General features: G+C 34.0%; 1 protein-coding gene across 1 annotated transcript; it reads left to right on the top strand.

Annotated features, from left to right (window-relative positions):
* The first annotated feature begins 1,161 nt into the window (after nt 1–1,161).
* Nucleotides 1,162–11,720, top strand: LOC127115174 (uncharacterized). The gene is made up of 9 exons (XM_051046780.1): nt 1,162–1,249; nt 1,340–1,393; nt 1,472–1,567; nt 7,714–7,913; nt 8,011–8,194; nt 8,305–10,437; nt 10,689–10,883; nt 11,504–11,583; nt 11,676–11,720. Exons 1-9 carry the CDS (start codon nt 1,162–1,164, stop codon nt 11,718–11,720), a joined length of 3,075 nt encoding a protein of 1,024 aa, XP_050902737.1.
* The last annotated feature ends 1,313 nt before the right edge of the window (nt 11,721–13,033 follow it).

The following is a 13,033-nucleotide window of genomic DNA, read 5'->3' as shown; positions in this document are numbered from 1 at the left end:
ATACATGAAAAAGATGCATGACTCAATTGAAGTTACTCAAATAATTTAAAGTTTCTGGAAAAGTAACCAAAAGAGATTAAAAAAATTAAAAATGTAAGGGAATAGAAAGTGTTAGAGAGAAGAAAAGTATCACTACAGTAAGTTGGATTAGAAATGAAAAGGAAAGCACATAGAGATGCAAGAAGTGGGAGATTAGAATTGAAGCAAGTCATGGTGAGTAGTTGTGTTCTAAAGGATAAAGATGTTTTGAAGAATTGATAAACTAAACTTGAGAAAAGTGTGAACTTTGAAGATATGAAGTAAAAATGGAACCTAGGTAGTAACAGGTATAAATGCTTCTTTCACACGTGACTAACATGCAAGTAATAACTTAAACTCATTTACAAGTATAAGTGCATATTTTATAGACACATGAACAATATAATGTGACTAGAATCTGTTGCGTCCATTGATCATTTAAGATACATATAGAAACACCCCACACCACTAACAAAAATAAGAAAGGATAAGTAACAAAATACAAACGAATATAACTTCAAAATATTTGTATAATCAACTTTGTGTTATGCTCTTTCATATTTATTTTGCATTGCATTTTGACTTTGTTCTCTCTTATAAAATACAATTTTTTTTTAATTTTAATTTTAAGGTAAATTATTTATCAAGTTAAATTAGTATATAGTATGAAAATAATTACCAAGTACACAATTTTTTTAATTATATTGTGTTATTTATTTAAAAAGAACTAAAGATAAATTATTCCATCTATATACAGGTATAGGTAACTTATAACATGCATAATTAATTTTATTTAGTCTATAATATGTAGTGATTGAAGAAGAAAATTTATATCAAATCATCTTCTAATGATATATCAGTTTTCGATCAATTGTTTTTGTAAAGGATTCGGTATAGTTTCCAGTTGACAATTACATTAATAAAATGGAAAATAATACCCGTCAAATATCAAGTCAACAACAGAGGTCAAGAAGGTTCGAAAATGAAAGGAAAAGGAGACAAAATATGAGCAACGAGCAGAGAGAAAACAATTTGTCGAGACGACGTGAAAATTATAGGCGGCGAAAAGAGCAAGAGAAACAAGCTCAAACATCTCGCCCTATAAACAGTCAGTCGAGAGTTCCATTTCAAAATTTTATAAATATGACTTTTCCAAGATCACACATTCAAGGAACTCATGACAGTGAAGTCGACCCAAGTAGAATTACACATGTTAATGATGTTGCACTTGGTTGGTGATTATCAATATATATATTATATATTACATTTCATAATTTTGTTCGCTTTCGTCACATCTTATTTTATGTATTTAAACCCGCAGATCGTAATTGCACATCATCTAATCAACGAAACAACACGAGTCAATCCGATACAGGTATAAGTGATATAGTTCTAAGTATGCGAGTACTAATTTTTACAAATGTATATATATTAATTATTATTTTTGTATCAGATGATATGGATGTTAATGAAGCTTTTGAGGATGCAGTAATATCATATGTTAACATGGACGCCAGAGAAAATGGTGCATTATCACGTCGTCCTCAAGGTATGTTCGTAAAAAATTTGCTTCAAATAAATGTAGCCTTTGCTCATGTGACGTAAAATTTAAAATCATGCAATATTAAAATATAATAATTGAGGCATCTTACATATATTTTTTATTTGTATTTTAGATTTTAGATAATATTTAGTAATCAATATCAAACTCCTGCCGGTAGAATCAAGACATGCTTTTCGAGCAAAGCACAATATTGCTCAAAATTTCAAAAATAATATGATGATGGAAAAATCCTGGTTGCCTCATCCATTTACCTGTAGACACTACAATATAAGATTGTTTCATCATGAATCACGTGACACGTGTTGTAATGGTGGAAAGGTATCATTCTCACGAGTTGATGCTCCTATAGAATTGCAACAATTATTTTTGGATGGTTCAGCTGAAGGAAAACATTTTAGGCAACATATTCGAAGTTATAACCATGTGCTTTCATTCACTTCAATTGGTGTTCACGTTGATGAGAATATTCTTGCATCTGATTGTGGTATATACACATTTCGTGCTCAAGGTGCTTTTTACCATAACATAGGAGGTTTCTATCCAAATGAGGGTGTCAGATCGCGTTTCTTACAACTATCACTACGCCAAATAAGGGAAAAGAGGGCGCTTATTTTGGCCTATAACAGCGCTTTTAAGCGCCCTCTAAAGTGACGCTGGCATAGGTAAAGACAGCGCTTTGTTTTCCTAGAGAAAGCGCTGTCTAAAGTGGCCCTTTAAGGGCCACATTATAGTGCGCTTTCAGAAAAAAGCGCCCTCTGAAGTGGTCCATAAAGGGACACCTTAGAGGGCGCTTTCAGGAAAAAGCGCCCTCTAAAGTTGTCAATGTAAAGTGTTTAGAGGGCGCTTTCAGGAAAAAGCGCCCTCTAAAGTTGTCAATGTAAAGTGTTTAGAGGGCGCTTTCAGGAAAAAGCGCCCTCTAAAGTTGTCAATGTAAAGTGTTTAGAGGGCGCTTTCTGGACAAAGCGCCCTCTAAAATTGTCAATGTAAAGTGTTTAGAGGGCGCTTCCTATAAAAAGCGCCCTCTAAAGTGTTAGTTATTTTAAAAAAATTTGTTTGAAAAACAGTGGATATTTAATTGGTAACCTGTTCGCATGCTGCAAAAGTGTAAAATTCATATTGATTTCATCCTTTAATCCAATGTTATACACCATTAATCCATTGATATATACAACATGAATCCATTTATAGACAGCATTAATCCTCCATATATACAACATTAATATATGATTCTTTGATCAACAATATACAACAACATATTCATGATTTAGTAAAAGTACAACAACAATATACAACATATATACAACAACAGCATACAACAACAACATTCCATACATATATGTACAACAATATACAACCTAGCTATATGATTCTTTGATCAACAATGAATTGACACAATTCATCCTTCATTTCATCCAAATTTGCTCTTGAGTAAGATTTGTATTCCTCAAAGTACTACAATTAAGAGAATAAAACATATTCATGATTTAGTAACAAATTAGATGAAATATCCGATAATATTAAAATAAACCCTAAGTTATTATTCCATACCATTTTTGGGATGTCTATACGATTCAACGCAATGATGTCTCTCATAAATCTCAATACAAAAAATCCGCAATCGACCGAATTATTTTGCTGAGGACACTACACAGAAAAACAAACAATATATATATAGTTAATTTCTTACAAACACTATTATAAGCAAAAAAACAAACACTATTATAAGCAAAAATAAGATACTTAATATATACCTGAACTATGATCCAGGTAATGTCCTTCCTATTGCGGTAATTCTTTTTCGTTCTAAATTTTATTATTGCCCTAACAAAATAAAAACGTATATTGAGATCAATCTGACAGACATAATTAAATATACAAATACGCACGAATATTTAGGGGAATTTCACTTACGCGTCAACCGTCTTCTTCATATTCGGATATTTACTCCAATCACCCGATAAAGAATCGAGATAATACACTATTAGTCTCGAAAGATCCATAGCAACCAACACCTAGTGACCACTGTAAAATAAAACAAAAATTTAGATGAATGAAAATTTTCTACGTAAAAGATATACATAGATTAGAATGAAATTATTAGAAAGAAAATTTAACCCGTTGCCAGAATTAAACGGTAAAAAATACAAACTGGGTGTAGTATTATCGCCGGCCGCCATGAATCTATCGACTAGATCATTCTTTACGGATGTTGGATTTTTCGTTATTAACGTTGCGTTGATACGGGAAGCAGCAATAAAATTGAAACGGTTACACAATTCATTTTCCCGCATCAATGTTACATACATATACCTTAAATAGAAACATAATAAACATTAGACTACTCATTGAAATGTGTAAATAAATTGTTCAACTAAGTAAATTATAGATTGATCGGAGTACCATATGTATGTATGAATGACAGCGATGCCCAATTCGGTGTGTTCAAAAAGTTGTTGGAAGTCCTCCTTTCCAATTATTTCGAAATGAGCAGCTCCGAAAACACCTTCATCAAAATCTATAGTACGAATGGCCCCGTGCATAATATCGGACTCATCCACCATTTTCTCAAGACACATCATAATTTGAGATTTTGTCCCGGACGTCGTTGGAATATCCTTAGCAGCGCTTTTCAACTTTCGACCGGGAACCTAAAAATTCATATAAAATAAATCATGACTTTTTGTGATGCAACATAATCGTTGCGTATATAATTCAATGATTATATATATTTGTACCTCTTTTTGAGATGCAACCGACTCGATGCGTCTTGAAATCCCTTTACCAACTTTATGTGTGGGTCTTGTAGGAGTCTAACATTACCATGTAATAAGGATTGATTAAATATCACAATTGTAGCTGAATTGAAATGTGAATACTAAATATTCATAATCATTTAGAACATATATACCTCGGCATCGGGGAAAATTAGATCTGACGGCCAACCAACAAAGGATCCGACTGCATCTCGCATCAACGTTGTCTCTGAAACAACGTCAGGTAATGGTAGAACGGCGTCCGTATCTAATACAAGGTCAACCGAAACTTTCATAAATCCCACCGGGAGGGGATTATGGTGAAGTAATTCACCCGAAGTATTGTGCACTTTTCCCTTGCCAACCATGCGATAAGTTGGTGACGATAGATACAGCTGACAAGGTGAAATGCCTTAAACCAATAATAAATGTTATTGTTAACGTGTATATGTGTCAAGTAAAAAAGTGCTATTTTAATTTCATAATAACATATATAATTACCTCGGGAAATTTCGGTTGATAATTGATACTAGCTCGGTCACTAGTATCTTTTGCCTCGGAGGCGCACCTTTCCTCTCTATACCTTGCATTCTCGATTTGCAATTGGAGTACTTGTGCCCTTAACTCCGCCAAGGTCTCCATCACCTCTTTGTTGGTAGGATTTTTTGGTTTTGGTTTTTTATAAAATGACGACGGAGTCACACCAAAACCCTTACCCCTCACACGACCGGAATACTCAGGAACATTTAGTACTCGACTAAGTACGCTCCTGCAATCCTGGACCTCGGTTGAAGGTACGGTTTGGGATAAAGTCTCCTGAAATATTATTAGAGGAGATTAAAAATGAATTATATGTCTAACAAAATTTTCGATATAATTAAAGAAATAATGTTACATATACTTACACATTCGTCATAAACATTTTGGACCGCTTCAACGACAGCCCCATCCTTCCCAACCCGAGCAGCCTTCCATAGTACGTGCTCCGGAAGAGATGTTGCGTCACTTTTCTCCTCGGCTAGCTACACATTGAATTAGATTATAAGATCATCAATTATAACATATTGTGACAATGTATAAGCTCATAGCATTTGAATATACTCACAATTCTTTGTTGTAACCGTGCATAACCCGTACGCCCTTTTTTGTACGGATACGCGGGTTTTGATGCCCTTTTCCTATTTTTGTCGCTTACTTCCTGGATAAAAAAGTTTAAGGCATATTAGAACCAAGTAACTTAACAATTGTATAATACCATAATTAATAGACATTACATGGAATTTTTTGTTTCTTCGTTTGGCGACAAAGTTATCCCATTCATCGGCTGAAATAATCTCGGCATACTTCATTGGCCGTTCTCCTTCAACAAATTTTCCTTCCTCATCCTTGAGAAATTTGTTGCACAAAAAGGATCGAAATCCTCGGAGTCTTTTTCCGGCCAATTGAATACAATATTTTTGCCGGCTTTCATCGATGTGAAAAGATCTCTAAAAAACATACACATGGAGTGTGTTATTATAAAGTAATATTATAACAATATATGGTCAACAAATAGTCAACAAAAAAAAACATATAACAATATATGGTAAGTACCTGTATCTCCGACCATATTTTTTCTTTGCCAACCTTCAAGTCCGGACTTCTCCAATTATCACATGTAATCGGAATATGTTGTCGAACAAGGAAACCAATGTAACTTGCCAACATTGAACCGTTAGGCTCAATTAGTTGGTCTTCAGCACTCCAATGCACTTCGAATTTTACACCCTTGTCTCTTGCACGAATGATTGACTTCATAACAGTCAATCCTCGTTTGATTTCTTTTTCAACATTGTTACGTGATCCATTCTTGTCATGGGTATCGTCTTGGTTAGCCATTTTATCTGTAATATAGAAATGATTCAATAAGACCCAAGTAAGACAATGATTCAATACGTGAACACATTCATATACCTTCCATTTCTCATGCAAAAGACCTACTGCATGCAAAAGACCAATGCAAACTCACACACACCTACTGCATGCAAAAGACCAATGCAAACTTATGGTGTTTGGAACATGAACAAACTTGCATCCATAATCATCAAACTTCCAAGCACAAGCTCAAACACACTTCAAATGATATCAGTTTTCAATCAGAAATAAAAAACTCAGTTTGCCCTAAACAACATTAATCAACATAATGCACAAAATGTAAAACTAAGTTTAGAAAATGCCCTAATCAAACACATGAAGAAAGTGAACGGTAAAGATGGAGAAGAGAAATACCTTCAAGGTGACGGTAACGATGGAGAAGAAAGTGAACAGTGACGGTGGACGTGAACGTGAACGCAGCAGCAGAAAAAGGCGACGGCGACGACGACGGTGAGGGAGGGAGAACGAACGGAGGACGAGAGTAATCGCAGTAGACGGTGGACGCAGTAGAGAGAAAACCCAGTTACGTAAACGAAATAGCTTGTAGAAAGGGAAAATAAAGAGACATGCAGTATATGTTATAATTTTAATGTTTACTAAAGGGGACCTTAGAGGGCGCTTTTGTAAAAAAAGCGCCCTCTAAAGGGGGCCTAAGAGGGCGCTTCTGAAAGCGCTCTCTAAGGCTTTCCAAAAGCGCCTTCTAAACTGGAAATGTACATGGACTTAGAGAGCGCTTTTTTGAAAGCGCCCTCTAAGGGTAACCTTAGAGGGCGCTTTCACTAAAGCGCCCTCTATTGTTGTCCCTCCATTTCCTCATTATTTTTTTTTTACTTCACTTTAGAGGGCGCTTTTTTACAAAAGCGCCCTCTAAAGGGGGCCTAAGAGGGCGCTTCTAAAAGCGCTCTCTAAGGCTTTCCAAAAGCGCCTTATAAACTGGAAATGTACATGGACATAGAGAGCGCTTTTTCAAAAGCGCCCTCTAAGGTTACCCTTACAGGGCGCTTTCAATAAAGCGTCCTCTATTGGTGTCCCTCCATTTCCTCATTATTTTTTCGCTTCACTTTAGAGTGCGCTTTGTTACAAAAGCGCCCTCTAAAGTGCGCTGTCTATTCCAATAGTATGCTCCTTATTTTTTCTCTTCACTTTAGAGTGCGCTTTTGTAATAAAGCGCCCTCTAAGGGGCGCTGTCTATTCCAGTTTTGGCGTAGTGTATACATCTACGACACCGATAATGAGCTACATAATAGAATGCAGGAAAATCCACAGTTGCACAAAATATAATTCACAAATTACAGAAAATGCTCCATCAGTTTAATCCTTTTGTAATTAGGTTCAAGCAACTTTCAATACTTCCAAATATCAGTGAATGTAGCCTCATACTTAAGGAGCGTCCAAGTAATCACCATCAATACAATTTTCCAACTGCTGAACAAGTTACGGCAATTATTGTTGGATGTGATGCAGATTCTATGGATTATGGAAGGGATATTAATGTCATTCGTTATGATGGAAATCTCAAGAAAGTTCAAGAGATAAAGGGATATTATGATCATTTGCAATACCCTGTATTGTTTCCATTTGGGACGCATGGTTGGGACATCAACACAACAAATTGCAATGGACGAAGAGTGTCATATCGAACATATTACAGTTACATGCTTCAAGTAAATTTGGATTAATTTTAGTAGATAATCTACTTAGCTAAGTGTTGTTTAAAAAACTTTACATTTAACACCTACATTTTTTTTCAATCAATTGTAGATTCGCCCAAATGATCAATCAATGTTGTTAAATGTGGGTCGACTGTTGCAACAATATGTTGTAGACAATTATGTCAAAATTGAATCAGGGAGATTAAGGTGTATTAAAGAGCACCAAAGTGATATACGTTCTGAATTGTACCAAGGTTTACATGATGCTTTGCATGTTGGTGAAACTAATGCAGGTACAAATTCATATAGCATAAATATACAGTTTTATATTAATAGTTAGTTGTACTTCTAATGCTAATAATTCATATATTCTAATACTAATGCATTTCATGAATCATCGTAGAGAACATTGGAAAAAGAACAATATTGCCATCATCATTTATTGGCGGTCGTCGAGACATGACACAACGTTATGAAGATGGAATGGCTATTGTTCTTAATGGCGGTAAACCAGATATTTTTCTAATAATGACATGCAATCCTTCTTGGAGTGAGATAACATCAAAACTTTTGCCTTTTCAAACACCACAAGATCGTCCAGATTTGATAACAAGAGTATTTCATTCGAAATTTGAGAAATTGAAGGATGATGTTATTAATAAAGGAGTCTTGGGTAAAGTTAAAAGCTACATGTATATAACTGAATTTCAAAAGCGAGGACTGCCGCATGTGCATATGTTGTTGGTCTTAGAAAGTAACGATAAGTTGCGTGACCCAAAAGATTATGATAGTATGGTAAGAACAGAAATACCTAAACTAGAATGTGAACCACAGTTGCATGAAGCTGTTGTAAGACATATGATTCACGGACCTTGCGGCATAATCAACCAAAAGTCTCCATGTATGAAAGACGGACATTGTAAAAAAAGGTATCCCAAACAATTCTTGGATGAAACACGTCAAGGCACTGACTCATATCCCGAGTATAGGAGAAGGTTTGATGAGTATGTATCGTTAGGTAAAGATAGGTCTGTCGATAATAGGTGGGTGGTTCCTTATAACCCTTGGTTACTGTTAAAGTATGATTGTCACATCAATGTAGAGACTTGCAGTAGCATTAGAAGTATCAAGTATCTATATAAATATGTGTACAAGGACCCTGATCGTGTGGATATGGAGGTTCATAAAGGATCATACATTGATGAAGTTCAACAATATGTTGATGCAAGATGGATTTGTGCTCCCGAGGCATTATGGAAAATATTTCGATTCACTCTTTATCGATTATATCCTTCGGTTGAAAGATTGCATATCCACTTGCCGAACCGCCATCAAGTGTGCTTTTATGATCATCAGCAAACTGCAGATGTGTTAAATAATGAATGCAACTCCAAAATAATGCTCACACAATTCTTTGCATTGAATCTACGAGATCCACAAGCAAGAAAGTATTTGTATAGAGATATTCTAGAGCATTATTGTTGGAACAAGCGGTATATGGAATGGTATCATAAGCGATCAACAAGAAAAGTTATCAGGAGAATCTATACGGTATCACCTTCAGAGGGAGATAAGTTTTACTTGCGACTGCTGTTATCTCATGTCACAGGTCCAACCAGTTGGGAATATCTTCTTACAAATAATGGCATGACTTTCAGTACATTCAAAAAATCAGTCGAGGATAGGGGATTTCTAGAGACTGATTATAGTATTCGTGATTGCTTGGTTGAGGCTACGAGTCTCCGAATGTCATATGTTTTACGAAGGTTATTCGTGACGATTTTAATATTTTGTGAACCTAATGATGTTAGAGGCCTTTGGAATGAGTTTTTTACACATATGGTAGAGGATTATCAAACAACTAACAATGTCTTGGAATCAGACTTAACTAATATGTTGTTGAAGGACTTGAATGAACTCTTAAACATGCACAGTAAAAAGATTGAAGATTATGATCTCCCATATTTACCCTCTAATACAATAGACAGAGGTGAAGTTCCAAGTATCATACAAGAGGAGTTAGCGATCGATATCCCCAATGAAGATATTGAATCTATTGATAAGTTAAATAATGATCAAATGATTGCATTCAACACCATTATGAATGTAATTGTTCAAAAATACTGTGGGGTATTTTTTGTTGATGGTCCAGGAGGAACAGGTAAAACATTCCTTTATAGAACATTAGTGGCAAGTTTAAGAAGTAGAGGAGAAATTGTCTTAGCAACTGCATCGCCTGGTATAGCTGCAACATTGTTACCCGGTGGTAGGACTGCACACTCTCGATTTAAGATACCTATTGATATTCAACCGAGTTCCATTTGTGGTATTCAAAAGCAAAAGGATCTTGCAAATCTCATTAGAGTTGTTGCCGCAATAATTTGGGATGAAGCACCAATGACAAACAAATTTTTTTTGGAAGCCTTAGATCGATCATTACAAGACATTTGTAGCAACAATGCTCCATTTGGTGGAAAAGTTCTGATCATGGGAGGGGGGGGGGATTTTCGTCAAGTTCTTCCTATTGTAAGAAAAGGTACTAAGGCACAAATGATTTCAGCGTGTATTGTTTAGTCTCATTTATGGAATCATAGCAAGATTTTGCATTTGCATCAAAATATGCGATCATTGCATGATCAAGAGTTTACAGAATTTCTTATTCGCATTGGTGATGGTGTTGAACCTACCAAACCAGATGACATGGTGAGGTTACCTTTACATATTACAATCCCATGGGAAGGTGAAATTCCATACAAGTACTTATCCAACATATTTTTCCTAATTTAGAATTGCATGGTTGGGATGCCCCATATATGGTACAAAGAGCTATTTTGACACCAACAAATGATGATGTCCAGAAATTGAATGATATGATTATCGATCAGTTTCTAGAAGAAGGACATAATTTGTTATCGTTTGATGAGGTTGAAGGAGATAATCATAATTTATACCAGCAAGAATTCTTAAACTCAATTGCACAAGGTAGTTTGCCACCACATATTCTAAAGATAAAAAAGGGTGCACCATTGATGTTGTTATGAAATCTAGATCCTAGATATGGATTGTGTAATGAGACCCGGTTATTATGTCGTGGTTTATTTATGAATATGTTGGTTGTGGAAATCTTGACAGGAAGCAATGCAGGAAAACGTGCTTTTTTGCCTAGAATTAAAATAAAAACATCTGCAAGTGATAGACTGCCTTTTGTCCTTAGTAGAAACAGTTTGCTGTGCGACTAAGTCTTGCATTTACAATAAATAAATCACAAGGATAAACCATTCCAAATGTTGGAATATATCTTCCACGACACGTTTTTAGTCATGGACAGTTATATGTGGCTTTATCCAGGGGTGTTTCACAGACTACGACAAGAGTTTTAACCAGGGAACGAAAATTGAAAGGAAAAGATGGTGACTACACAAAAAATGTAGTCTACAAACAAATTCTTTTATCGCGCCCGCAGGTATTTATTAAGTACATTGAAAAAATTGCTCACGGGTTGATTCCCATTTTGGTTACACGACATACCAAGCTTATGTTGTATTATTTATATTATAGATAGATAATAACTAAATATAATTTTCTTTTGCTTTAATATACAGTCAAACTAGAACACGGTGAAATCTTTCAATTATGTAAGGAGTTGAGACGAAAGAATGTTGAAACTTGCTTCGACATGAAAGTAAGTTATACTTAATCATTTATTTTATGCTTTTATGTTAGATATAAATGGGTTGATAGTTATTCTCACTATTCTTATGCAATAAATTTTAGATAACAAACTTTGAAGATAAATGGAACACATGGAAGGATGAATAAAGCATTTCATCCATCAGCAAACTCGACAATAAGGTGTATTTATCTTTTCCGTAATACGTATAAAAAAAATTCTTGCACTTTCATCACTCTTTCAGTAACATTTTTATCATCCTCATTGAAACAGGTCAAACGTTTGAAAATTTACTCCATTGGTTGGAGCTCTACAGTGATAATAGATAAAACACAACTTTGGAAAATGGTGAAAAGAGAAATAATATCTCAAAGGATGGAGAGGTTTTTATTTAATTCATTTAAGAATATATTTACTCTAGATTATTTTTGAATGCATGAATTTAACTGCTATTTGTGGTTTATGTAAATAAAATCATATATATTTATTAAGTCCATTGTTTTCCGTATTTACCAGAAATCCAGGTAATTCAGAAACAAGTCATAATTGTTGTTCTACCAAATCTAGACTAAAACAAAGTATCTCCATTCTCCAGGTATTATTTGTGTCGCAATAAACCATATTATATTCAAACGAGTCAAGTGTTCTGAATGTATTTCTTTTATAATATGATATTTTATCATGTATTTGTAGTTTTTTAAATCTCAAGAGCGCATTGATAAAGGGATGTACGAAGAATTGATTTGAATCTTTATAAGGTAAGCAAAAGCTATATTACACTACTTACTATTAAGTGTACTATCTTTTTCTCTAAAAAAATTCTAATTTAAGAGTCTTACATTTTTTCTTTACTACGAAAAACAATTGCAGGGAAAAAGAAAATACTTCGAATAGAGATTTCATGTTCGGCGTTCCTCTTAAAGAACGTCATTGATTACACAGTATCAATATTACTTTGCATGCTTCGATATAATTTTGAATATTTTTATTTACCATTTTAAAAATGTAATAATATTATTTTTAATGCGACCTACAGTAGAAACCTCATAAAAAAAAACAAATATTTATTTTTCTGTGTTGTGCGCATTAATAAAAAGCGGGCAGACAGGCGCGGGAGTGGCCGTCTGAACGCTAGTTTTAAATAATGAGAATAGTTATTCTTCCTAACGTTGTTTTGGTTAAATCTGGTGTATAATTTAACTAAATTTGACATGGAATTTATTGTAAGATGTCTTGTTTATTTGTTCAATTCTGTTGAATATATATATATATATATATATATATATATATATATATATATATATATATATATATATATATATATATATATATATATATATATATATATATATATATATATATATATTATGTTAATCATTTGATTTGATAATTGTTGATCTTTTTAATAAGTTTTATTAATAACATTTTATAAAAAAAATCATATTTTAAGTAATTAAAAATT

Source organism: Lathyrus oleraceus, chromosome 1 (assembly GCF_024323335.1).
Source record: "Lathyrus oleraceus cultivar Zhongwan6 chromosome 1, CAAS_Psat_ZW6_1.0, whole genome shotgun sequence".
NCBI classification, from domain to species: Eukaryota; Viridiplantae; Streptophyta; class Magnoliopsida; order Fabales; family Fabaceae; genus Lathyrus; species Lathyrus oleraceus.
Note: the sequence above shows the minus strand (reverse complement) of the source record. Positions and strands in the feature narration are given on the sequence as shown.

Excerpts from the sequence above, each read along its gene's own strand:
- LOC127115174 (XM_051046780.1), top strand. The coding sequence starts at position 1,162 with ATGACTTTTCCAAGATCACACATTCAAGGAACTCATGACAGTGAAGTC. Across the intron at positions 1,394-1,471 it reads CACGAGTCAATCCGATACAG|ATGATATGGATGTTAATGAA; the intron begins GTATAAGTGATA and ends TTTTTGTATCAG. Across the intron at positions 1,568-7,713 it reads ATTATCACGTCGTCCTCAAG|ATTCTATGGATTATGGAAGG; the intron begins GTATGTTCGTAA and ends GATGTGATGCAG.